We start from the raw sequence: 27,171 nt of genomic DNA on the forward strand, positions 1-27,171 counted from the left end.
GCCGGGAGTCCTCTTGCTCATCCTTCCCAAGGCCTCAGCTTTTCAGGACCTGGATCATGAACTCTACCCAACTCCAGCCGTAGAGTGTACAGAAAAGCTGGCTCTCCTAGGGAACGAGGCTGGTCCCCAGGGCTGCGGGCCCCTGAAGGAAGCATGTCATGGGAAGGGACATGCTTGGGCCCTGGTTTTGCTCTAAAGGTGGTGAAGGTAAAAACCCTTCTCAGCCCTGGCAGCCCCAACGGTGAGACCCGAAAGACACATGGAAGACGGCACGTTACAAGTGGGCATGGGTTTTTATTCTCAGTGCATGGCATTGGTTTCTGCTCATCAGCAAAAAGCTTTATTGGTTCCAACAAATGACCCCTTTCCAAACTCTTCTTCCCGTATCAGTGGGATGACACATTTGCATTACAGATTTGTCAGTTTATAGCATCCCCCACAAGAACCATATAAATACATGCGAAACATTATACATAGAGCTTAAATAATATCAAATGCAAATACAGATGGGGTGCACTGTTAAGCTGAACTGCAAACTATGGCAATACACACTAGGATATACATTGCTTTGATATCATCATGTCTGTCATGCAGACTACAACAGTCAGTTTTCTGTTTGTTTGTTTTTTTCTTTTTCTTTTGTACAAAAATAACCAGTGCTCATTATACTAGTTACTGCGAAGAAACTCAAAATTCCTATCTGCATGCCGATTAGAAAAGATGGCATAGATCAACTTGTTGGCACATATATATGGCATATTTACATATGGCATATATACACATGGGGAGAAAACACGAACCAAAGGCCGACTGGGTGGCAGGGAGCTCACCTCCCTTCACCTCTCCCAGGAAGAAGAAAGGGGACAGCAGGCCTCACTGCAGAGCTGGGAAGGCAAAAGTTCTGGCTCTGAGCTGAATGGCAGGGAGGGAGGGAGGGAGGGTATGCGGTCTACTGAGGAAGAGGCTGGGATGGCTTTAGAAGAGCAGGCATTGTAAGTGCGCACGCCCACCAGTGGCATGGGGCGGCCCGAGACGCAAAGGTGGCTGAGTGCGCAGACTGGGATGGTACCGCAGGTCGCAGGTCGCTTTAACTGTAAGGCAAGGGATGGGAGGAAGGGAGGGACGCAGGAGAGGAGTCAGGCACACTCAAGCACGCGTGCCCCTCTGGGTTTTCGGCAGTGAGGTAATCACTCTGATTGTTCTGTGCAACTGTCCCCTAAAGCTTGAAGGAAAAAAAATATAAATCCAAACCTGAGGAATTCCACAAAGGCCCAGAGGGGGGTCTAGCTGGTCTCTCTTACATCCTTTGGGATGGGAAAAGCACTCTAGAGGACAGTGAAGGACTGTTGAGAGGGACCTCGTCCTCAGACTGTCAGACTGGAAGCAACCATTGCTGTATTTATCTTTTCCATTTGGAGCTCAGTCTCCCATCTGCTGTGTCATACAAAAGAGGAAGGTGCCACTACGCAGATTCATGCACAAAGACTCACTAATGGGGTCACTCTAGGGGGAAGGGGAAGTGAAAGAAGCGTAAAGAAATGCAAGTCCCCCTATGTCACAGTTCCCTTGCCTACCAGGAGAGACTGCCACTGTCACTGCTTGCCAGCTAACGCCTCATCAACAAGCCCAGCTGGCCCGCGGCCCTGGTTACCAACAAGCCTGGCGCTCCTCCTCGGCAGCGTACATCCACGTCCTGACAGAGGGGAAGCCTCTTTCCTGGGGTTTCCCTCACTACCTGCAGGGTTATCAAAACAGGGCTCTAGGGTAGTTTCTCTTTCTCCCCATCAGACCTCTCTCAGATCCGAAGCACCATTTAGGGGAATCTGTTATCAACTTCTGTCATATTTACTCACTGCCACCTGGATCACTGAAACTGAATAGGAAAAACATATGCACAGAAACACTTGAACTTACTCAATTCCATTTCAACAAAATATATATTAAAAAAGTCTAGAACCCAACAATTATTTTTCCCTAAATATAAAGATGGCTGTTTGGAGAAAGGAAGTATGGTATATTATATATATATTTTTAAAACCAATTACAAATATACTGAGCCACCTGTCATGCCAAACAGCTGGCTGAGTGCTCCCTCTATGGTGCTCTGTGACGGCATTTTATTTGAAGTTCTTCAAACAATATATATATATATGGCTGACTCAAAAATATTAGTTTCTGATCTAAAGAAAACTATGTTTTTTTGCATAATATTTCTATATTTTCTCTCTTACTATGGAAACTGGAACACACACATACACAGGCGCACGCGCGCGCACACACACACATACACACACACAAACTATTGACTTTGAAAAAGTAGACATAAAGCCCTCAAGAATAACCTTCCAGGCACCACAAAAGTCTCTTGGGAGCAAGGATGGTAAATGGCCTTCGAAGCTTGTTATTGGCTTGCTTTGAAAAATGATCTGAGGTAATAAAAGAGTTGACAGAATCAATCTTTGAATGTACTTTGTGTGTGTGTGTGTGTGTGTGTGAATAATTAACAACTCCAGTGAGCTGTTTTTTCGCCACGAGGAAAGATTGCTCAAGTGTGTAAGCTTTGCAAAACTCAAAATCAAAGCCTTCTCGCTACTTCCTGTAATGATGGAGCAGGCTGTAACGGGTGCGGACTGGGGATTGTTCCTTTACTCATCCTATCTTGGCAGCTTGGGTGGAGGAAGATCTCTAGAAGAAAGGCTAGGAGGGGACAAGTTCATCTTGTCTTTCTCTCCCAAGTGGAACCCTGGCAGCTCTCATGAGCCTTGGGAGGCAGGCTTCACTGAACTCACGGGAGATGGGACTTGGGGACATCAGTTTGGTCCACCTGCACAAACATGCTTAGATCAGCATAGCAGGGGTAGAGATGGAGCACCTGGGAACGTGCCTCCACCTCATCCCAGTAAGGCGAAGTCCCTTTCGGTGAAGTTCCCAACTCCCGAGAGGCGGGTGGGCAGAGGATGCTTTGGGCAGTGTTGGGGGTGAAAAGGCACGGGCTTTCCTGGGTAGCAGTGGAGACACTGCTGACGGCTGGGAGAGCGTGTGTGTGAAGCGAGGAGAGAGGAGGCAGGGAGCTTTCCGGGGAAGGGCCTTTTGCTCCTTGAATCAGAACCCTGTCAGGGAGCCTCCTCTTTCCGGTGTGTATTTTCAACATTGAAATATTTGCAAGAGTTGGGGACCTCCTGAGAGGCAGAAAATGTTGTGGGACACAACAAAGCATAGAATTAGAAAAGCAAAGAGGATGTCAAAGCTGGTACTCAGGCGCCTAGCCTGAGGGGAGGTTTCTCAGATCCCTAGGGATTGGTTCTCTAGCCCCTCCCAAGGCTTCTGAACACCCATTCCCCTATCCATCAGCTCCTGCCCTGGGAGAGTCTTGGCAAATACCCTTGAAAATAGTCTGCTTCAGTGATTTCTGGTCCTACGCCTGCCCCATGTTGGTCCTGAAACTCCTCATCCAGCTAGGAGGCAGGGTCATGCCCCATTCATTCTTTTGCTACCACCTTAGGCAAGGAGGAAGCTCAAGCCTGTGGTTAAAAACTACATATTATACATATGAAAGCTTCATGGTCATGGCTGATTTCCCTGGCACTTAAAAACCCCGACATACTCAAGAAGACCAATGGACATTCAGAAGTTGGAGCTGACCTGGTGGAAATAGAGAAATATTTCACTAGCTCATTTGCTCCAAAAAGACCATTTTAGCAAAGAAATCTGCCTGCCTCTAGAACAAAATGAAAGGTTCTACGGGGGCCAGAAGGGGCCAAAGTTGACTCAGCTTGTCCATGTCCTTTCCATTCTCTTAATTACCACAACTTAGGAAAAAAAAAAATAAAGAGTTAAGAGGAAGGATGAGAAGGGTCACATAAGAACCAAAGAACCTTGGAGAGGTCAGACTGAAGAGCAGGAAGAGCTAGAGGCCTTAGGGTGGACATTTTCAGAATAGGAAAAATGTTCTAAGAGTAATCAGTCTACTGAAACACAAACACAGGGTATTTGTCTCTCCCTGAGCCTACAACTCAGCTTGTCAATGGCAGAAACTCATAAAGTCTCCAAGTCAGGAGGCGGTGACACCTGCGGGAATGCTGTGGAGACCTTGGGTTGGGTGATGCCAGGAGGATTGTCATCATTTCCTTAAAGACGACAACTGATACACTTGAGGAGTAGAGCTACCATTACCTGCCCAGGGTTTGGCCGAATCCTTGTAGGCCTGTGCTCTGGTTTCTTCACGGCCAACGTAGGGGTTCTCACACACTTAGGAGCAGCTGACACAACAGTGACAAGTCCCATCGTCACCTTATAGACGGGATAGATGATAAAAGAAACAGGGAAAGCAGGGACGGGAGTCAGAGAATGGACGTTCAAACTGATGTCTCCAGGCTTTGCAGCGGGCTGTCGGAATGGGAGGCGACGATTTGCACTTGGTTGCAGTCCACGGCATTGTTGTTTTTGTTGTCATGTGGAGTGGCCTCACCATCCAACAGGAGCACCCCAGTCCCCGATTTAGGACCCGGTCCGGAATCTTCCTCCTGATCATCCTGGGATGACTTCGGAAATTCATCGTCTACGTTGTATTCAGGGTGGTTCATGAAGTTGTGGATGGAGTGTTGGTTCCTGGGTTTATGGACGACTTGTTGGAAATTATGGAACACTTTGACCACTTTGATCTAGACCAGGGGGATGAGAAAGAGGGTGAGAAGATAGGGAGGTGAGAATTGGTAACGCAGAACAGGAAAAATTAGTGGTCTACGGAAAGACCACAAAACCCCAGCCACAAAACACGGCGGCTCAACAACCCAAGCCACCACACGCCTCAAATCTCAAGCACGAGGCGTCAGTGAGGCAGACAACAAGGATGCTTCAAAGGTTGCATTCCAAAAAGTAGCACAAAGCGAACTTAGCATTCCCAAACAATCCACTCTTAAAATGAAACCAAACCAAGAGACTCATTAGTTCTTTTGGACAGAGGACAGCGTGTTGGAACTAGGTGACATTGACGGACAAACTTAAAAGACAACCCCCACGGGTGGCTTTCTGGAGTGAAGCCAAACCTTTTGTGAGTGTGGGAAGGGAGAATCACATACGGCAGTTTTGTTATCCGTTGAAAGCCCCTCAGAGAGCCAGCATTCACCAATCTGCACACGATCAACCCTGGGTGACAAGTGCCCGTGGATACTGTGCGGCCAGGCAGACAAACCAGTCTTCATTCCGCAGCATGCAGGAAATGAAAAGTCCCTAACGGTTCAGTCAGAAGACATGCACATCCTCATACCCCCCACAACCTCCACTGTGTCCCCTCCCCCTCAAAAGTGGAGCTCCTCCGCTCCATGCCCTCCTCTCCCGGAAGAGGCAGAAAACAGACAGGTGTCAAAAGAAGCCTCCTGAAGAAGGCCTGGTGTCCCCCATTCAAGTGCACACTCATGTCTGAGCCACAGCAATGCTGCCCAGACCCAACGTGTAAATTCATGCTGCTTGACCCAGCCATTTGCAGATTGTAAAGAAGAACATGACCTTGTGTGAAGAAGCAGAGGACCAGGAGAGAAACCTGATCCTAGAGGCAGCATTGTTCCTGGGGAGACGGACAAACACACTACCCTGTCACCCTCTCTTACTACACAGGAGGGACTCAATCTGTCAAGGAGTCCAGAGAAGCCCTACTGCCCTCTCTGGGGAGCAGCTTTTCCTTAGTCAGAAGCGTCAACTTGGGTTTTTGTGTGTTTTTGTTTTTTTTTTTGTTTTTGTTTTTTTTTTTTGCTGTTGTTTTGCTCTGCTAATTCTACGTTTCTGAACTTTGTCACTCAAGTGTGGCTTAGAATCTGGGCTGGTAGATTGGGGTGCGGTGTATGTGTGTGTGTTTGTGTGTGTGTGTGTGTGGGGGGGCGTTGGATGCCAGAGAGAACTGAGAAGGGAGATCAGGAAAGGAAGGAAGATGGTGATTGGGTGGTTTTTGTTAGGGGAAGTGGCCAGTCCTAGTCTGGTTCAGATACATTCTCCTTCAGAAAAGAACCGAGGGGGGATGCAGAAGTTGTTAAGGTCGGGAGAAGGGTTATGAAGGAGCAGTGGGTGTTGGGGTAAGAGTGTCTCTTTTATTCTTCTGCTGTTTAAATAAAAAAATACATCCCTGGAGAAGAAGCAAGAGCAAGGAGGTAGCGGCACACATGGACAGTTAGCCAAATAAGCCAGCTGGATTTCCTGTCCCTGAACCTCTCATCATTTTACAGATCCCTCAAACAGACTGCCTACAGCAGCCTCCCCATCAGAACTGTGGCTCTCTCTTCTCTGGCTAAGGCTGTCCTTCCCTGGCCTCTCTCCTCTATAGCCGACAGAGTCACCCATGACTGGGGTGTCCAGACCTTAGAAGGCAAGAGACTCTGCCACTCAACGGCCAGCTCGACCCTGTGGCATCCATAAAGAAGCGTAAAGGCATCTGGAACCTCATCGGCAACAGTGAGGGCCTGTTTCCATTCGTCTGTGGTTCTGCTGCCCATCTGCTGGTGAATTTCACCAGGCAGCTTGCTCCTGCTCAGATCTGGATAAAGATTAGGCAGAATAGAGGCCACCTCTACCCATCGTGTGGTCCCAACTTTTCTGTAAGTTAGATTAAGCGAGCTCAAACTCAATGCTCTCTCCCTTAGCCCTGGTATAGACACTTTGGCCACAAGGGACAGGTCCCGAACCACCTCTCTTTGGAGGGCAGGTACCTTTATATCACTAGTTCTTTGTCTTCTAGATTAGTGACTTAAATTGGTTGCTTCTAGGTTTTTTTTTCCTTTTTCTTTTTAAGCAACTGGACACTTTTTTGCAACGATTATATGTGAAATCCATTATAAAAGGAGTTGATTTGTGAAAATTAGGGTCGGAGGGTCTCAGCCTGTTCTGATTCCCCCCCCCCCCCCCCCCGGGGCAATTAATAACACTCTCATGGATAAACAAATGAGGGAGATAGAAGAAAAGAGGGATGGGCAATTGGGAGGAAGAGGGGAACCTTTCGGGGAAGCAAAGCACAGTCGTTCAGTTAGATTTCAGGACTTCTGGGGATAAGGAGAACCAGCTAACCTGTAAGGAAGCTCAGGCAAGGAGTCAGGGCACCTGGCCCAGGGGGTGGGGGCGAAAGTGAGCGGCAGAGGCCTGGGGCTGTGCTGGAATGCTCAACTCCAACACTGGCTCAGTGAACGTGTGCTGCTGGACAGTCACACAGCCTGTCACCCACTGATCCAGGGCTGGCATCCTCTGTGCCTGGAGCACAGGGTCTCCATGGGGTACATGGACAAGTACGTGGGGACAAGGGCGGGTTGGTGGAGCTGGTATGGGGAAAGCTTCACACACTCCTCACTTAGCCAGCCAACGCTTCCCTCTGTGAAATGTTTCCCCAGGGGCGGATTGAAGGGTAACTCCTTCATGAGGCAGGAGGCCAGAGTAGGCTGGACCATCAGGAGAAAGTGGAGCATACTGTGGAGCTCTGTGCACGAGCTGATGATTTCCCCACTGGAATACTGTGCTTTTCTACTCCCACGTCATAGACTAGGGCTAGAGAAGTAAGAGGCTTCCTCCCAGGTGGAAGCCGTAGAGACCTGAGGGAGATAGGATGCACAGCATTTTAAGTGCTCTGGAACGGGAACGAGGGCTTTAAAACACACAACTGCAATCCCCGGACCTCCAGGGAAGGGCCAAACTGGAGAAGGAGCAGGTGTGGTCTGTCTCTCCTTTTGGTGTAAACTTTTGGGGGCTCAGGACATGGGGTCTACCAGCTCCTCTGAGCCCACTGGTCTCTGCCATCAAAGCTCTGGGACGGCCAGCACCAGCCGTTTCTACAGAGAAATGGCTAAGAAGGACTGAAACTAGTTAGAAGGGGATGGCCGGGTTGAGAGAGAGAAGGGATTAAGTCAGGAATGTGGGAGGACTAGAGGGGGAGGCGTCTGCACTGGGCAGGGCAAGGCTTTAGTGCCTCCAGGCCTGCCTTTGGGCCTGAAGGAAAAAGCAGCCATCACTGTCACCTCCACCCTCACTCCCAACTCATACCAGAACTCTTATGGGGTAGCTAAAAGGCAAAAACAAGTTGAAGCTTGGAACACCAGCCCCACAGTCACGTGAAGCATGGGCAAAGCAACCCAGGGCTGGCTTCGGGAGGGACGCCCTGGACACGCAGGCATTTAAAGTCCGTAATAATACGTGTGACGGTGGAGGACCTTCCCTCACCAGGCACTAGAATGACAGCCTCCCCCTGCTTCCTGTTCCGGGAAGGTAAAACGACCAGAAATAGGAAGGCATTAGTTAGCAAGTGTTCAACAGTCTATCAGGAAGAGCAGCAAGCCCTAGGCCCTAGGCTGAAATCCGACAGGTACTAAGTAAGTCTAGACAGGCAGGTTTTCCTAAAACTGAATGTGCAAAGCATGATACAAAGGGCTGGCTGCTGAACAATCAAACCAGATGAAAAGATGGGGTGGGGGTGGGGGGCTCTTCAGAAACTTCTAAAGTCACAATTCTCTTGCCTCAGCCTACTGAGTGCTGGGGTGCCACATACGACCACAGGGGCCAGAATCGTTTTATTTCTCCTGCTCATTTGTGAGTTAATTGGTTCTTGAACTAGAGTTATAGTTAAGGTCATCTATGAGCGGTGAGACAACACAGGTTGGACTAACTTCTTCTCCAATCTGGTGGCCAGCCAACAGTGCAGGGGTTGCAGTCCCAAAGGACTGAAGTTATTGAACAAGTTTGGTACTGGCTCCATTTGGCCAGGCCCTGGTTAAGGACCCGTGGGCAGCGGCTCCCTCGCCCCCAAGTGAAGAGACTTCCTAGGTCTTCACTAAGGACGGACTTCATCTCTAAAGAGGCGGAGTTAGACCAGAAGAGGGGGAGAGGGACAGTGCAACAAAGCAAACCTGAGCTGAGACAAAGCAAAGCCAAGCAAAACAATTCAGGAAAAGAAGCAGCAGGCAATGCAGAGAACAATCGGAAAGCAGGACTATTGTCTTTAAAATAGTTAAGGTTTAACTACTTTCCATCAGTAAAAAAGGAAGTAAAATGAAAGGTCAGACAGCCTGGTTTTAACCTTTTTTTTTTTTTTTTTTTTTTTTTTTTTTGTCTTTTCTTCCTTTAAGTCAAAAGGTCGAAGGGGGAAAAACCGAAAAGGATAAGTAACCACGGTTGGTTAAAGTGGATGCCACGTGCTCTCTTGTGGTCGCTCTAGCAAATCATGCATGGTAACAGACTCTCACTCACTGCCCACAGGAGGAGACGGAACGGCAGAAGAGGTGGAAGGGGAAGATTTGGCTGGAGTAACAGCAGCGGAATAGGAGCTAGGAACCAGCTTTACATCAAGCTGTTGGTTCATGTTCTGTCGCTTTAGGACTCCCTTAAAAGAGGCTCCCGTCTGGAATGTGTTAATTACTTCAATCTGCAAAGAATCAGAGAGTGAGACAGCTTTGCTCCACAGTCAGAGGGAAGGGAAGGAAGAGGAAGGCAGGGTCAGGAGGGCTGGGGAAAGGGGACGAAGAGCAAGAGAGAGAGTCCCTCGAACCCAGAGCAGCAGGTGGAGATGGGGTTGGGAAGGTCATCAAATTGCATATTACACTTCATTTAAGGGACAATTTGCTATGGATTTTTCAAACACCCCACTATGATTCGGTTTTCATTCCCCTGTAGCTTAGGATGGACAGGAGTCCAAAGGCCTTTTAAAATATAAAGGAACTTCTCCCTACAACTAACAGCTAGGCAGAGACCAGTAGCTTATTCATCATTTTGACCTGTGCCCTTAAAAATAAGGTGGACGGAAACTGTGGTTGGTATGTAAAATAAATGAAAAAAATGTTAATTAAATAAAATGTACAAAAAAATTAATTGATTAAAAAATAAGGCAGACAATTTGACATATCGGAAGCAAAGCATATATATATATTAGTGAAACTTAGGGCTCAGGAGCCTCTAAACCAACTAAGTCAACTAATCATTTTGACAAAAGTTCCAGGAAAATAACAGGTGTTTAAAGAAAAACGGGCAGTACAGCAGTCCACACACGGGTGACCACGGTCGGAAGACTACTAGACTGTGAGCTGCTTTGCTTGGATGAGGTGTCTTTCAGGACCACCTCTTCCTCTGGCTGCAGCGGAGCTCAGGTGACCTATTAGACAGAATTCTACTCATTGTATTCCTGAAGCACCAGAGAGCTTCACTGGCAGACCTGCCGACAGGAAGTCAGCAGTTTCCTGAGAGCTGGCACCCCAGCGGCTGGCGGTGGCCAGGCGGGTGCTGGTGCCTGGAGGCTCTCAAAGTCTACCTGCCTACCAGATCAGGCCGCTGGCTTTCAGCTTGCTCCACCTCAAGGATAGAGGCAATTAATACCATCACCGTGCTTTCCCACAGTGACTGTGATCTGGGGTCGGCATCAATCCACTCTCCTTTTCTTTGACCCCTAAATCATAAGGAGCAAATAGAAAGGGGTCTGTTTATCCTTCTGAGATCTGTTGGGATCCCCTTAGGAACAGTCCAGGAGGACGGGAAAGGCACTGTCTCTGTCCTTCGACTGCATCCCCAGAAGATGAGGCAGACTCCTCTTCTTGTATACAAAGTCTCTGGGAAGCCATGAAATGCTTAGGGGTAGCCTCCGGGTGGAGACCAAGGTTAAAACACCCGCTTTTTCTCACTTTTGTGATTTTCTGTTTCAGTGGACTGAGGGCCAAAGCAGGAGGTGAGGGCTTCCCTGGCGAAGGTTCCAGCCCATGAAGAAGGTAGAGGCTCTTTTCTAGGTGCTTACAGCGTTACAAGGTCCAACTTCCACAATGAAATTGCACTCCATGTTTACTGTTCTAAGAGTCCAGTCCTTTCATTCTTCAAATATTTGCTATCTAGTGCTCTTACCTCCTCCGAACTAAAGGGAGAAGGTAAAGGGAGGAACCGCCTAGACCAGGGAAAGGGGGAAATCCCAACCAGGACTGAGCAGGCGCTTGGCAGCACCCCCCACCCCACCTGCTGCAGTGGGGTGGACCATCTGGACCAGCAGCCTGACAGTGAGGGGTTTTGTTAGGACCCCACTGAGGCTGAGCAATCGATGGGGTGGGAGGGCTTTAGACATGGAAGGTATACTCAGCGCACTCAGCATCGTCCACACAGTCGGGTGCCAATTACAACGGCATGGGTGGGTCTTGTCAATGGCATCTTTTTTTTTTCCCCCTCGAGACAGGGTTTCTCTGTGTAGTTTTGGTGCCTGTCCTGGATCTCGCAATGTAGACCAGGTTGGCCTCGAACTCACAGAGATCCGCCTGGCTCTGCCTCCCGAGTGCTGGGATTAAAGGCGTGCGCCACCACCGCAGAGCTCAATGGCATCTTTAATGGGCTGCCTTTGGAGCCTAAGTTTAGGCTTTTGCCTCTCTGTTTTGGAGGCAGGATCTAGCTATATAGTCCAGGCTGGCCTGCAACTAGGAAGCCTCGGCCTCCTGAGTGCTGAGATTAAAGACAGGCACCACCATGCGTGGCCTCAAATTTAGGCTTTAAAGCCATTCTGACCCAGCTCCTTTATGCTCTAGCAGGGAAAGAAGTATGCCGAAAGCTACATGAGATCAAACAGGAGTACAGGCGAGGGAATGGGAACGGGCAGTGAAGGGGGAGGAAGGTCCAGGAATCTCAGCTCCCCACAGGAAGACCGGCAAGAAGCAAGGAGGCTTCGGAAGGAGGGGTCCTGGCTAGGAAAACAAAACAAAACAATCACACAGGAGAAGAGGAGGCAGGCGATCCTGAAGGGAAGAAAAGCAAAGAGGTTATTTTGAAAAGAGCAGACCCAAAGGACAGCAACGGGGGGCTTCAGAAGTGGGAGTCAAGATCTGCAGCCACCCACGGGACTCGGGACGGAGGGTGGGCAGAGGTGGGGACTTGACGCCATGAGGCAGTCTGCAGGTCACGATTCAGATTCCTTTCCTGGCAGAGAGAGGAAAGGAGCCCTGGAGTCCCCTATCTGTATCTTGCCCACTTTTCTGCTGGTGTCTTGCTCAGGGAAGGACAGTTCCTACTGGGTATATAGTTTAGAGTGTGCATTCATTTATTTTCCCTGTGCACTAAGCAGGGTGGGGGTGGGGGTTGGCCAGACAAATTTCTGAACCAGTGGAAGGCTGGTTCATTCAACAAATTTCATTCAACATTGAAAATGAAATATTTTGGGGATCTCTAGCCAACTAGGAGGAAGAAACAGGCCTCGCTCTGGAGCGTCCCCTGGTGATCTTGGAACTGATGGTTGGTTCAGGAATCTTGGGACTAAAACAGTAAAGGATCGAGGGGTTGGAGCAGAGGAAAAGCCTTATCGATGCCAAGGCCAGTCCGCTCACCCAGAAGGTAGTTACACAAGTCAAGTGGAGGGGGAAAAAGTTACGGTTAGGGCTATAAGCAGGGGACTCACTTGCACCCCATTTCCGAAATTACAGGAAGGGAAAGAAAGGGCTTAGAAGAAAGGACAGCCTCTTTCTCTTTCGGAAGCAAGTCTGAATCCTTCAAAGGTATCAACTGAGAGACTGCTGTCCACACCCACTTAATCAACGGATTCCGAGAGAGGCCTCCCATCAAGCCAGGAAAACGGAAGCAGGCCAGTTTCTTTAACAAAGATCTCTGACAACGGCTTTTTACCACAACAGCAGCATGAAGGTCACCCCAAGTGACTGCCAGGGATGCTGACTCTTCCTCCCAATTTTATAAAAACAGGGTCTCTTAGTCCTTTTTTGGGGGCCAGGGAAGGACTACACATTCCCTATCTTGGGGTCAAGATTGGCACTGGAATAGACCTTATGTGGGAAGACAGCTCCACTGACAGACCTGAGGGGTCCACTGTAGGGCCAACCACAGCTGAGGAACTCTGTGAATAGTGACCCAGGGTCCAGTCTGTTGACCATTCCCTCCTAGAGGAGTCAGTCCCACAGAGACCTCTGGCCTTGTCGACCCTGAAGCCAAGGAGCTCAGGCCACCCTTCAGCAGCGAGCCTTAGCAAGGGGTAAGGGTGCTGGCTGCCCGGAATCGCGACTTTCCTACCCCTTCCCGGGATGGGGAGATCTCTTCTCCCAGGGTAAGGACAAGCCACTACAGAGTACCTGAGTCTGAATCCGGTTCAGGCCACGGAACCAGAGGATCTGGCCTCTGCGCAGCTCCATCTCAGCAAGATCAATCTCATCCATTCCCTCGGCGTCCTTGGTGATCTCCTCCTTGGCAGAGCCATGCCCAGCCTCCTTGAGGAACTTCAGAGACTGGGTCGGTATTGCAGAGATGATCTGAGGGCAGCCACAGCCAAGAGGGCAACAGCCAGAGTGGAGAAGAAGAGATGTTAGCTGGCCCGGGCCAGGCCCTGGGGAGGCTCCTCTGCCCTTTCCCACCAGGACAGCACCAAGAAGCACTAATCTGCCCAGAAGATTAACTAATTGGTTGTTCCGGCTGTCAGCTCCTGGGAAGGTGCCAACATTCATGGACACACAGGAGGGGACTTAATTCCCACAATCTCTCAGCCGTGTGCCTTCCTACACTCACACTCAGTCCGGGCTCTTCCTTCAGTGTGATCCTTGTAGTTCTAGACAAGAGAACTACAAAGCGGGCGCACAGCAGGGAAAAGTGGGGTCTGGGGCAAACCAAGGCGGGAGAAGGGCCGGCACATTGGACTTACGGAGCTGAGGGGCTGAGAAAGGAATAAATAGGAAAACAACTTTTTCTGCTTTTTTTTTTTTTTTTTTTTTTTCCGAGACAGGGTTTCTCTGTGTAGTTTTGCGCCTTTCCTGGAGCTCACTTGGTAGCCCAGGCTGGCCTCGAACTCACAGAGATCCGCCTGGCTCTGCCTCCCGAGTGCTGGGATTAAAGGCGTGCGCCACCACCACCTGGCTAGGAAAACAACTTTTTAATTAATTAATTTATTGTGCATTGGTGTTTTGCCTGTGTAAGGGTGTCGGTTCCCTGGAATTGGAGTTACAGACAGTCGTGAGCTGCCATATGTGAGCTGGGAATCCGAACCCGGGTCCTCTGGAAGAACAGTCAGTGCTCTTAACTACTAGGCCATCTCTCCAACCCCGGTTTTACCCCCTTTCTTAATTCCATCCTTAGCTTGTGAAGGGGCACTAAGGGATTCTCAGCAGAAACTTGAGATCTGCAAAGAACAGGCCAGGTCAGAGCTAAGGGAGGGATGAAACGCTTAGCTAAGCTGACATTATTGTAATGAATACTAACACTCATTGAGTACTTATCACAGGTATTGTCCTATCTTTTTGTATAGTAACAATTAGTGATGACTCTGCTATCCTATGCTGAGGTCCCCGATTAATGGAGTCGCCCATGGCTACTCTGCTTGTGGAAAGGAGAAGGGTGATTCAAGCCCTCCCAGTCGATTCCAGAGACTGTGCTAATCTATGTGTCACGCCTCCTCGCGAGAGCATTTGCAGTACTGATTTATCTCAGGTGGAGTTGGGCATTCAACCAGAGAAAGCCATGGTGATGCACAGAAGACGCAGGACGCCCTGAACCACACGGTGCAATAGCCCTGGCTAGGCTGCTGCGTTAGCGGGACGGCGGCTCGTGAACTCTCAGGTTTATTTTTTAACGGAAAATTTCTACTTCTGCTTCAAAAAAGCTAAGTTTCTGCAGCCTCTAGGTGTGGGCAGAGAACATAAGCCCCTGAAGGGAAGGCAGTGGTCACTCCAACCCAGCACCCCAAGACGGAAGGATGGAGGGGAAGGGAGGGGAGGGTGAGATGAAACAGGGAGCTGGTGTCTGTAGCCACTGGCCCCTCTCATTCAGAGGAGAGGTCTGCATCCTGGAGGGTCTGTGGAGGGCACACCGCACTCACCTGGCCCCACAGAAGTTCTCCAATCCCTATGAAGAGACACCACAACCACTGCTCCAGGTTGAGGCGTGTACAGCTGAAGGGCTTCCCCCCAAATTCCACGATTAAAATCTGAAACAGAGCAAAAGGGCAGCCAACCATGATGGAAGGCACTCTCAGGAAGTCAGCCCTCCACCCACCAAGGCTGACAAGGTGGCCAAGGCCACAGCACCCCCTGCAGGGCCCTGGTGGTGCAAGTCCTGATGTTCCTGTGGACCGGGAAAGAGAAATTCTAGGCGTGGAGAAGGGTGGCAGATGCAATCTTTATAGCACTTCAGTGGGAATCACGCTGTTCCTATGGTTATTGTGACAGTGATTAATGTACATTAATGTACGGTCTGGCCAGAGCAGAGGAAGCTGGAGGCTTCCTGTGACTGAGGCCAATGGGTGACAGGGAGAAGATACAGAGTCAGGAATGGGGGTAGAGGGATGGGGTGTAGAGGGGCTTTGCTGAGAGAAAAGCCAGCTTATTTTTAAGATTTATTTTTTTAGTTTTTCGAGACAGGGTTTCTCTGTGTAGTTTTGTGCCTTCCCTGGAACTTACTTGGTAGCCCAGGCTGGCCTCGAACTCACAGAGATCCGCCTGGCTCTGCCTCCCCAGTGCTGGGATTAAAGGCGTGCGTCACCACCGCCCGGCAAGATTTATTTTTAAAATTGTGTGTGTGTGTGTGTGTGTGTGTGTGTGTGTGTGTGTGTGTGTGTGTCTATGTGTGGGTCTGTACTCTGATCCACGTGCCACAGAAGCCAGAACAGTGTGTCAGATCCCCCGGCACTAGAGTTACAGGTGACTGTGAGTCAAATGATGTGGGTGCTGGAATTCAAACTCCAGTCCTCTCTTACTACTGAGCCACGTCTCCAGCCCCAGGAAGATGTTCTTTTGTACTGTGACCTGCTCATAATCCTTTGTAGCCACCTGCCTTAGTGGACCTCTGACTACGGCGAGAAGGAAGGAACTCATTTTTCCACTCCCAGGCAACCGTGCTCTTGACCCTCGCTCCCGTAACAGGGGCCCAGGCCAGGGTTAGCAGAGCAGCTATGTGTGCGCCAATCCATCACTCTCCTCTGTGAACTGGGTGGCATTTTCGAGCATAAGCCCACTCAGAACAAAGGGGCAGGGAGAAGGGGAAGGGGTGGGGAGCCTACACAACCTGTACATGCACATGCCATGTGCGCTGGCCTGGAAAGGAGGTAGAAGATGGTGGCCCTTCTCTTGGTCACTGTATGCACATTTAGAAAGATCATCCAAGTTTTCTACAAGCCGTATCTGCAGGTGACATGCTACCTCGCCCCGGGGCACCTGACTGGGCTCAGGTCCAGACCAAGGCGCACACGGAAGCAAACTGAGGACCCCAAAGTGTTTACTCACAGTCTTGGTCCCCATAACTCCCTCTCCTCCTCATCTCGGGCACATGAGAGTCCTGGCTCCCCGGCTTCTGTTCTCTGTCCCCCAGGCCCCCCTGCTACCCCCACTCGAGTCAGAATCTCACCTGGCAGAAGAATGTGCCCAAAACTACGGAGCAGAAAATGACGTTGTGGTAGATGCCCGCAAAGACGTTCTTCTCGCCGTGTATCTTCCGGGAGTTGATTTCGTTGAAAAGCTGCATCAGGACGAAGGTGTTGAAGACGATGGTGTAGTGCTGGCTGGGAGGCGAGTGGAGGGGGGCCTTCCTCCCGCTGTCAATGTCGAACATTCGCTCACCTGGCGGGGGCAGGGCAGGTATTAGAGAACACCTGTGGTCTCAGTGCCTGTTCAGGCTGAGTCAGAACGTGCTGGGACAGCCACGCCAGTGGCTTCTGGCCACTAGAGAGTTCATTTTAATTGGTCAGCTTCTGGGTTACACTAGTTAGTGAACATTTTATTTTATTCATTTACATTCATTCATTCATTCATTTACTTATTTATTGGTTTTTCAAGACAGGATTTCTCTGTACAGCTTTGGCACCTTTCCTGGAACTCACTCTGTGTAACCCAGGCTGGCCTCGAACTCACAGAGATCCACCTGCCTCTGGGATTAAAGGCGGGCGCTACTACCACCCGGCTGAACATTTTGTTTTTATAATAAAACATTGAAAAATTATTTTAGATTTATGTATTTTATGTGTATGAGTGTTTGGTCTTTATGGATGTCTGCGCACCACGTGTGTGTCTGGTGCCGCTGGAGGTCAGAAGCAGGCATCAGATCCCCTGGAACTGGATTTACAGGTGGTTGTGAACCATGTGGCTGCTGGGAGCCGAACCCAAGTTCTCTGCCAAAGCAACAAGTGTTTTTAAGTATGGAACTCTTTCTCCAGGGCCCAAGAACAAAATATTTCAAAGGTTGCCTCTGGTCTCAACCTATCTGATCTTGTCCGTCAGTTGGTTCCGCTGGTACTTGTTCCCCCGTGGTGTGGCATGATGGGAAGCCACGTGCACTGTCGGGAAGACAGGGGCAGCACTCGTGGCTGAAGCTGCTATTACGTGGGTCTGTACGTCACCAAGCACCACACTACCATCTCTTCTCAGCCATTCTCTGTCCCTAACAGATCTAGCACCCGACAGCTGCCCTCCTTCCCCAACTGTGGCTCACCGGCAAAGACAAGGACAAAGACGACCGTGAGCTGATACACCGCGTGGCCCAAGATGTTCTTCATCATGGTCCGTGAGATCAGAGGCTTGTTTCGCCCGTAGGGGCGACGCCTCAACAGAGAATCGGTAGGGGGCTCTGTGGCCAGGGCCAGCGAAGCAAACGTGTCCATGATCAGGTTAACCCACAACATCTGCACTGCTTTCAGTGGAGAATCCTGGTGGGAAGAAGGACCAGCCCTTTCAGCGTGCTCCAGAAAGCAAGCCTGTCTCGCTCTCCAGCTCCATCCTTCCCTTGAGGTAGCTTAGCTCCCACTACTCACTAGACCTTAAATTCGGCTACCTAGCTATGGAGTGACCTTGACAAATTTACATAACTTTAGGCTCCTCACTGTAAGGGGAAAATAACATCTGCCTAGCAAGCTTGCTTTGAAAAGACCAAGATAATCCACATAAGTTCTCTTCATAGTTTCTGACAGAAGAATGATAAATTAATGGTAGGTGACCATTACGGTAGAGACTGTAAATCTACAATAGCTAGCTGTCCAAACTGTGCTGGGCAACACTTGTCCTTTACTCCTGAGTAGATAGATATACTGCATCCCCTACCCTATGTTGCTTAGCTCTTGAGTCATCCCTGCCACCCAAGCCCTGCCTAACCTGAGTGATACAGGCTCCAGTGAAAGCCACGATCACGGCCACCACATTGACGGTGAGCTGGAACTGCAGGAACTTGGAAATGCTGTCGTACACGTTCCGGCCCCACATCACCGCCTTCACAATGCTGGTGAAGTTGTCATCGGTCAGGATGATGTCTGACGCCTCCTTCGCCACATCTGTGCCTGCAATACCCTGAGGTGGGAGAGGAAGGCAGGCAGTGAGCAGCTGAATTCGGAGCGCGGCACACTCTGAAACCCAGGGTCCTAAGAACCCTGACCTCTAAGAAGCGACAGAACCAGGTACAGGCACTAGAGGGCACTATAGCCACCACAGGAAACAAAGGGGCTCCACTAGGCTGCTGCTCTACAGAAAAGATTCCCCAAGGTGATCAAGGGAAGGACCACCATTCTCAAGTCTCTCAGTCTCTTGCAAGCACCCATGAAGTGTGTGCATGCGTGCGTGCGTGGAATGGAGCCTCCCTCACTACCTCTGCTCGTTGTTCTGAGGAAACCCTGGGTTGGAAATGCTGCACAATTCACAGAGAAGTGAGGAGTTGACGCGGTCGGTGGTAGCTAGGTTCCCACTGTGGCAATGGGTCCATGGCTGCTTGGCGGTAGGAGAGAGAGGAGACGATGCACATCTGGAGTCAGACCTCACTGACTGCTGCCTCAGGTGAGGAATCAGACATCTTTTCCTTTCTCCCTACCCGACTGCTCCCTCAACCGCAGAGTTGGAAGGGAGGGGACAAGTCCTATCTAGTCTACCTCCAAATTCCTACATTTCTTTGAACACAAGCAGGACTGGAGTCCACGTCTCCCCAGCACCTTTCTGAAACCTTGCAGGTTGTTCTAGGAAGAGCGGTCTCGTAGCATACAATGTTCTGTCATTGTTCAAAACCCTGTCACTGGGGACCCATGAAGGCCTTTTGAATAGAAACTTTCTAGGCTGACAGTCTATGTCTCCACAGTGACCCTAGATTCAGGTTCCAACCTGCTCTCAGGCAAGCTTTCTGCTCAAAATGTACTGGTTTACTAAAAATCCCCTGAATCACTCATTCCTTTCTAGAGTTTGGGCTTTTATTCCCATCATTTCTCCCAGCCCGAGACATCCTCTCTCACCATGTTTGAACCCTATTGATCTTTATTACCCAGTTCAGTTAAATCCTAACATCCCAGCACACAGCTCACTGCTGTACACAGCATTCCTCCTCATCCTCTTCTTTTTCTTTGAGACAGGGTCTCATGCAATCCAGGCTAGTCTCAGATTCACTAGGTGGCCAAGGCTGGCCTCGGATTCCCGATTTTCCCTTCTCTACTTCCCAAGTACCGGTGTACGTTACCATACACAGCCCTAATCGGTATTTCTGTCACACATCCTGCAACTCCTAACCCACAGGAGCTTGCTCTTTCTGTAAAAATCTCTTAATTTTTCTACTGATGTGTCTCTTCTCTGTGTGTATGTGCACATGTATGAGGTACCTGCAGAGGCCAGAGGAGGGTGCTGGATTCCCGGAAGCAGGAATTACAGGTGGTTGTGAGCCACCCAACATGGGTGCTAGAAACTGAACTTAGTCCTTGCAAGAGCAGCGATTACTTTTAACTGCTGAACCAGCCCTCTAGTCCCAGGACTTACTCTTTATTTTGACGTATACTAGATTATTCTAATTACCTACTAATAGTGTTTTACTATCTAGATGGCAGCAAATGAAGACTGTCTACAGAAGAGCATGTAACTCAGCGTTTCTATCAAAAAGTTCGACAGTGCCCGGCATGGTAGTATGCCTAGCATCCCAAGGCAGGAAGATGTACAGTTTGAGGTTGGATAGGCGATCCTGCCCCCCTCCCCCAACCCTCAACACAGCTACCTGCTGCCATCTGGTGCACTGTGAAAAGAAACAAGAAGAGTAGTATGTTTGCATCCACTCACTACTATGAAATAATTTCCACTGAGGAAAAGAAAGGTGGGGGGAAAAAACCACCATATAGCTGCTACCATTTATCTGTAGGGAAACACATTGTAGTTTAAAAAAAGACTTATTTTTATTTTGTGTGTATGGGTGCTTTGCCTGCATGTCTGTGCGCCACAGGCAGGCCTGGTCCTGTGGAGACCAGAAGAGGGCATCAGGTCCCCTGGAACTGGAGTTACAGATGGCTGGGAGCTGTCAGGTGGATGCTGGAACCCAAATCTGGGTCCTCTGGACAAGCAGCTGGTGCTCTTAACTACTAAGCCATCTCTCTAGTCCCTATTTGATTTTGTTGTTGTTGTTGTTTGGTTGTTTGGTTTTTTGAGACAGAATTTCACTGTGTAGCTCTGGCTGTCCTGGAATTCACTCTGTAGACCAGGCTGGCCTGGAACTCGAAGAGACCTGCCTGCCTCTGCCTCCCGAGTACTGGGATTAAAGGTGTGCTTCACCACACCTGACTTAATTGATTGTATTTTAAAGCAGCAAAAGAATAATATAAAACCTTAAAAATGAATGTTTTCTGAGGACGAACACACAGGGACAGGAACCCGGCATCTAGGCTGAACCTGGTTCTGTATACTTCTTTTACAACAATCTATTTGGTAATCAGAACACAGAATTTAATTAGAAGTCCATCTCTAAAATGGAAAACACCTGACATGATGAACTGCTGCAGCCAGTCATTGGCACAGCTCCAGAAGATAAAAGTGGCTCCAATGGGTTTTCAGTAGTTTGCCTCGTTTTGTTTAAGAGTTTTTTACTCCTGTATTTTATGTATCTGAGTGCTCTGTCTTCATGCGAGTCAGAAGGAATCAGATCCCCTTTCAGATGGTTGTGAGCCACCATGTGGTTGTTGGGAACTGAACTCAAGGACTTTTGGAAGAGCAGCCAGTGCGCTTAACCACTGAGCCATCTCTCCAGACACCCCCTCCCCCCAAGACAGAATTTCACTATGTAGCTCTGGCTGTCCCGGAACTCACTATATAGACCAAGCTGGCCTTGAACTCAGAGATCCGCTTGCCTCTTCCTCCCAAGTGGTGGGAGGTATGCACTACCAATGCCTGCCTCAGCCCCAATTTTTTAATTAAAAAATTAATTTTTTATTTTATGCGCATGAATGTTTCACCTACATGAATGTCTGTGCACGAAGCACAAGTGTGGTGCCTCCACAGGCCACAAGAGGGCGCCAGACACCCGGGAACTGGAGTTACAGGCAGCTGTGAGTTGCCATGTGGGTGCTGGGGATACAACCTTGATCCTCTGGAAGAGCAACCTGTGTTATTAATCTCTGACCCATCTTTCCAGCCTCTATTTTTTATTTTAAAAAATTATGCTTTTTAGTAATTTGGTGATGCATTTCTAGTAAGATATATTTACAGATAAAGACAATAAGAATAATATGCATGTTCGGAACTGCCAAACAATAAAAAATAATATAAAAACTTAAAAAAAAAGAAAGAAAACTATTTAGTGGCATATGCCTGTAAGTCCAGGACTCGGGAGGCTAAGGCAGGGGGGATTGTGAATTTAAGGCTTTCCTGGGCTACATATTAAGGTTGAGACCAGTCTAGGTTCATAGTGAGATCTTGCCTCAAAAGAAAATGATAAAAAACATTTTTAGTAATTATTTTTGTTATTTTATAACTAGTACATATGTCTTTAGACAAGGTCAATAATTACACTAACAGCATTAGAATCACGGTTTTTACCTTAAGAACTATAAATACAAAATTAGGGACACTAGAAACAACGTAGAGAATTAGAAATAAATTAGGAGGTTAGCATTCCAGAATTTTGAATTTGAATGAGAAACACGAACACCAATTCAGGAAGCATTTAATCTTAGGAACAGGTATAGGAACAGCAGTAGGCTGTGGAAGCTCGTGTCTTAGCTTGGTGATGGAAATGGTGTGTGCTCAGAGGGAGGGTGTGTCTTTGTGCTTTGCTTGTGTTCCCTAATATGGCTTGTCACCGAAATGACGCAGGGCCCCCGGAAGGAATGCTCCATGCTAGATCCAAGATAAGAAATAGGTCCAGCTGGCCAGTGGTAGCACATGCTTTTAATCCCAGCGCTCAGGAAGCAGAGGCAGGTGGATCTCTGAGTTCGAGGTCAGCCTGGTCTACACAGTGAGTTCCAGGACAGGCAGGGATGTACAGAGAAACCCTGTCTCTAAAAACCAAAATAAATAAATGAAGAATAGTCCTGATCTCTCCGCAGTGTCTTATTGGACAAGAAATCGATAAAAGACACCTAGGGTTACATTAAAAGGACTCAGAGACACTGAAGAGGCTTTTCCTGGCTAATGATGGATCGATGTGGGCTCAAGACAAAAACAAGAGCAATGTATTGAAACACATCAAATATATGTTCTAATTCCCTTGTTTGGGCTGAGCTGTGCCTCAGTGATAGAGCACATCAGACAGAGATGAAGGGAAAGCTCCTTTTGTGTAACTATCCAAATTAATAATAAATAAATTCAGAACACTGTCATTTCACAATCCCCAAGGCATAGATAGGATCTGATTGCTTCTAGAACCAATGTACAGAAAATTCAAGGGTCAAACCAGGCACAGAGGTGCACACTCAGGAGGCTGAGGCAGGAGGACCGCTTCAAGTATGAGAACAGCTTGGACTAAAGACTGAGGGGAAGGCCAGACCATGTCTCAAAACCCAAAACGAGGCAGAAAACGAAACCAAAACAAACCAAAAACCAAACCCGATGTGGCAGGGCAGGACACCTTTCGTCCCAGTACCCGAGACAGACAGAGGCAGTTCTCTGTAGCCAGTTCCAGGCCAGCCAGGGTACACAGTAAGACCCCAGCTCCCACGAAGCACTTGGTCATGCAAATCTGATGCCTTGAGTTTGATCCTGGGATCCCATGGTGGAAGAAAACCCGTTTTCCAAGTGGTTCTCGGACCTCCACACCCGTACCTTGGTGGGTACACACACACACACACACACACACACACACACAGGTGGGGTGGATACAAACACAAACGAAAACATGAAACCCCACTCAAATCAAAGCCAAGGGACCAAACAATATCAACGTTACAGGAGACTATAGAGAAGAACGAGCACGTTCGTGCTACTGGAACTGTCTGTGCAGACAATAAGCCCAGTTCCTTCAATGTGAAATAGCTAGGCCAGAGGTGAAAGAGACCTGCGCAGACCCTCAACGCAGTGGCCCTGAGACCGCCATCCTCAGAAAGGCCCACTTGCAAGGCTGGCTCCCCAGAACTTGGCTCTCAGAACACTCTGGTCAGCACTTCACTGAGACCAAGTAGCTCACTCACACACAGCCGGGTGTGTACACACACACACACACACACACACACACACACACACACACACACACGATCTCACGGTATGTAGAGCATGTCTTACAGTTCTGTGTTGGGTCTCATTCATAGCTAATCCTTGTCTGCATGTAACCCGCAGACTGCAGGTTGGACACTCTTGGTGGACTGTGCTGAAACAATCTGGCTGCCACTTCCCTTTAGGGAGCCTGGAGTTTTGGTATATGTTAGAACGTTCCCAAAGGCCAGTATTAATAAAAGCTTCGGGAGCTGAGTGTGATGGGCTTCCCCGTCCGTCCGAGGCATCCTACACCCTGCTGAAGGCTTGCAAATACGGAAGAATGGACTCCCATCGTGGCAGGGAGACCACAGGAGGCTGCACGTGGACTCCTCTGGAGTCTGCCAGCATTCATTCTGGGATCTAACTGTAACCCCAGCGCACGTCTGGAACAATGGCTAGCTACGTGTGTACAGAGTACATAGGCCAGGTTCCATGAGTCCTTCTCGGACGTTTGTGACTCTAAGGACAGTCTTTGGGACACAAGCTGATACAAAATCAGTGGCTCTCAAACATTAGGGCACATTAGGACCCCCAACTCCAGGCCTTCTGGTCCAGTAGACTCGGGTGGTGCCTGAGAGTTTGCATTTCCATAGGTTTCCAGGTACTGCTGGTGCACTGGAAGTTGGAATACAGTTTTTTTAAATTCATTTTATGTCTATGGGTGTTTTGTCTGCATATATGTATGTATGTGCACCACATGTGTGCCTGATGACTGCCAGAGAAGGAGTCAGATCCCCTGGAACTGGAGTTCCAGATGGTAGTGAACTGTTTTGTGGGTGCTTGGAATTGAACTTTCGTCCTCTGTTAGAGCAGACAGTGCTCTTGGCCATGGAACTATCTCTCCAGGCCCACACAGGGCACACTTTAAGAGCCACTGCTGTGGATTCAGAGACTCCACCGATGCCTCAGACAACCATAACGTGTGGATCCTCTTTGGATTCTGACTTGGACAGATAAACCATAAAAGCATTTATGAGTCAGTGGGAGAAATTTAAACACTGACTGGAATTTGGCGAGAGTAAGGACTTGTCAGTTTTTTTTAAATGAGAATTTCTATTATAATTCTTTACACACATTTTATTGATATATATTATTTAGAGATATATTTCAAACTTGATGACTATAAATGACAAAACGTCTTAGACTGACTATAGAATAGTTCAGTTGGATAGAGGAAGCTGGTGGGGGGTGGTTTGTGAAGCAACATGGTTGATAATTATTTTGTTGTTTTGCTTTTTGTTTTTGTTTTTCGAGACAGTGTTTCTCTGTGTAGCTTTGGAGCCTACCCTGGAACTCACTCTGTAGAGCAGGCTGGCCTTGAACTCACAGAGATCTGCCTGCCTCTGCCTCCCCAGTGCTGGGATTAAAGGCGTGCACCAGCACACCCGGCCATGCTGATAATTACTGAAGCAGAGTGACAGGTCTATGGGGATTCACTATATGACTCTAACCTCTTAGACACACTTTTGAGCTTTCTTAGAATTAAAACTGTGTTTTGTTTTGTTTTGTTTTTTAGAGCTCCCTAGGAGCCAGAGAAACGGCTCGGTGGTTAAGAGCACGCACTGCCCTTCTAGAGGGCCAGAGCTGGATTCCCAGCACCCATGTTGGGTGGCTCACAGCTGTCTCTGGTCTTCATGGGCATCAACATACTTGTGCATGTGCTCACACACAGACACACATACATACGCATAGTTACAAAAAAAGAGCTCCACAAAGATAGGTTATTTTCTTTCTTTTTGAGACAATGCCTTACTATGGATCCAAGCTGGTCTGGAACTGCCTATATAGACCAGGCTGGTCTTGAACCCAAGATCCTCCTGCCTCAATTCCCCCAAATGTTGAGATTACAGGTGCCCATCTCCAAACTTGGCTAACATGACACTGGCGCGCACGCACGCGCACGCGCGCGCGCGCACACACACACACACACACACACACACACACATTTCTAAATTCCCTTGCATTGCTTAGATTCCAACAGCAGTTTGATTTGGATGGGAGTCTGGGAGCAATGAGCCCCTTGAATGTGAGGGTGCGCTTTGTACTCTGGGGACCCCCAAGCCTCTCTGCGCACCAGAATCAACTACTGTGCTTGCAACAACCATCAACCCTCCATCATCACCATTAAAAAAAACCCTCAAACCAAACCAAACCAAACCAAACCAAACCCCAAACACGTTCAGCACCCATCCAACCTAACTGAAGCAAGGCGCCTCTTTGGGATATCTGACTTACAAAGGAACTTGCCACGAGGTTCTGATACTCCCGGGCTCACATGTGAAGAGCACGGTACTGAACACGCTCTATGCGGAAGCTGAATTTCCTGTGACTCACACAGGCACACAGCGTCACCCCAGTGCTCTTGTTTTCCTGGGTATGGCGCTTTGTGATTTCCCCGACAGCCTCCATCTGTTTCTCACACACAGTAGTGGCCAGGCAGGCAGGAGAGATGGAGGCAGGAAGAAGAGCACAGGCGGGATGCGAAGGCACAGGAAGCAGAAGACTGTCCTGGCTCATGATGGAGAAGGTGACCCACGGGGAGACCCTGGTGAGCTTACCATGGCAAAACCAACATCTGCTTTCTTTAGGGCAGGTCCATCATTTGTCCCGTCACCGGTGACAGCCACCACCTGTCGCTGTTCCCCAACAGTGCTGTCAATGATACCTGGGACAAAGAGACACACACAACAGTGAACACACACACGCCACCTCAGGTTGTGATGGTGGTTTGAAAGAAAATGGCCCCCCAAAGAGAGTGGCACTATTAGGAGGTGTGGCCTTGCTGGAGGAAGTGTGCCACTGTGGGGGTGGGCTTTGAGGTCTCCTGTGCTCAAGCTATTCCCAGTGTCAGAGACCACTTCCTGTTGCCTGCAAGACGTGGGACTCTCAGCTACCTCTCCGGCACCATGTCTGCCTGCATGCCATGGTGTCCCACCATGATGATAATGGACTGAACCTCTGAATGTAAACAAGCCACCAAAATTAAATGTTTTCCTTTATAAGAGTTGATGTGGTTGATGGTGTCTCTTCACAGCAATAGAAACCCGAAAACAGAGGTCATGTGGCGAGTACTGTTTCCTATGAAAGGGACACTTTTTTTTTCTTTTTCTCTTTTTTTTTCCAGAGCTGAGGACCGAACCCAGGGCCTTGCGCTTGCTAGGTAAGTGCTCTACCACGGAGCTAAATCCTCAACCGAAAGGGACACTTTTAATCTCCTCCTCCATCTTCACTATTCTGCCTCTACTCTCTCCTTTCTTTTCCTCTCTACTGCTGGGTCTACAGTAACCATGCAAGGGCGATTGATTCACCAAGTCACCCTGTGCCGAGAAAGGCAGTCTTCATCCAGTGCCTCACATAGCAGCTAGGTAGTTGGGAAAGCATGAGCCGGCTTTGAAGGGTTCAAGCGTACGACTCCAGCCTGCTAGCAAGGGACTGACCCCCCCACCCCCAGCTCTAGACAGCTGTGATGGTCCACCCCTTAAGCCCAGTACTTGGGAGGTAAAGGCAGGAGGATTAGGGTTAGATATGGCAGGCACACACACTCACAGGCGGACCTCACCTTTCACCAGTGTGTGCTTGTCCGTGGGAGAAGATCGTGCCAGCACCCGAAGCTTGGGCCAGATCTTGTCCAGCTTCTCTTGTTCCACCTGCCAATAGTGGAGACACCTGGATCAGTCAAGCTCAGAGCCACTGTTGAGTGGAATCTCACCCTCCACATAACCCCAGCCTCCAAGGGTCCCCGGAGGGATCCTTAGCCCCTGGCCTCTGGGGACATGAGACAGACAATAAAGCTTCA

General features: G+C 49.0%; 1 protein-coding gene across 5 annotated transcripts in view; it reads right to left on the reverse strand.

The window, feature by feature from the left end:
* Positions 1-274: 274 nt before the first annotated feature.
* Atp2b4 (ATPase plasma membrane Ca2+ transporting 4) overlaps positions 275-27,171 on the reverse strand; it is a 104,564-nt gene continuing 77,667 nt past the window's right edge. For 2 of the 5 annotated variants that reach the window (XM_015986746.3, XM_076547428.1), the window contains exons 13-21: positions 26,935-27,022; positions 25,934-26,040; positions 18,051-18,242; positions 17,395-17,608; positions 16,315-16,526; positions 14,792-14,899; positions 13,059-13,235; positions 9,214-9,388; positions 275-4,661 (exon numbers count right to left, since the gene is read on the reverse strand). In XM_015986746.3, coding sequence (XP_015842232.1) covers positions 4,636-4,661; positions 9,214-9,388; positions 13,059-13,235; positions 14,792-14,899; positions 16,315-16,526; positions 17,395-17,608; positions 18,051-18,242; positions 25,934-26,040; positions 26,935-27,022 — 1,299 coding nt within the window. In that variant the 3' untranslated portion in view covers positions 275-4,635. The remainder of the gene's footprint in view (positions 4,662-9,213; positions 9,389-13,058; positions 13,236-14,791; positions 14,900-16,314; positions 16,527-17,394; positions 17,609-18,050; positions 18,243-25,933; positions 26,041-26,934; positions 27,023-27,171) is intronic. The other 3 variants (XM_006993217.4, XM_006993216.4, XM_076547429.1) reach the window with 2 other exon arrangements.

This window comes from Peromyscus maniculatus, chromosome 11 (assembly GCF_049852395.1).
Source record: "Peromyscus maniculatus bairdii isolate BWxNUB_F1_BW_parent chromosome 11, HU_Pman_BW_mat_3.1, whole genome shotgun sequence".
In the NCBI taxonomy this organism is placed as follows: Eukaryota; Metazoa; Chordata; class Mammalia; order Rodentia; family Cricetidae; genus Peromyscus; species Peromyscus maniculatus.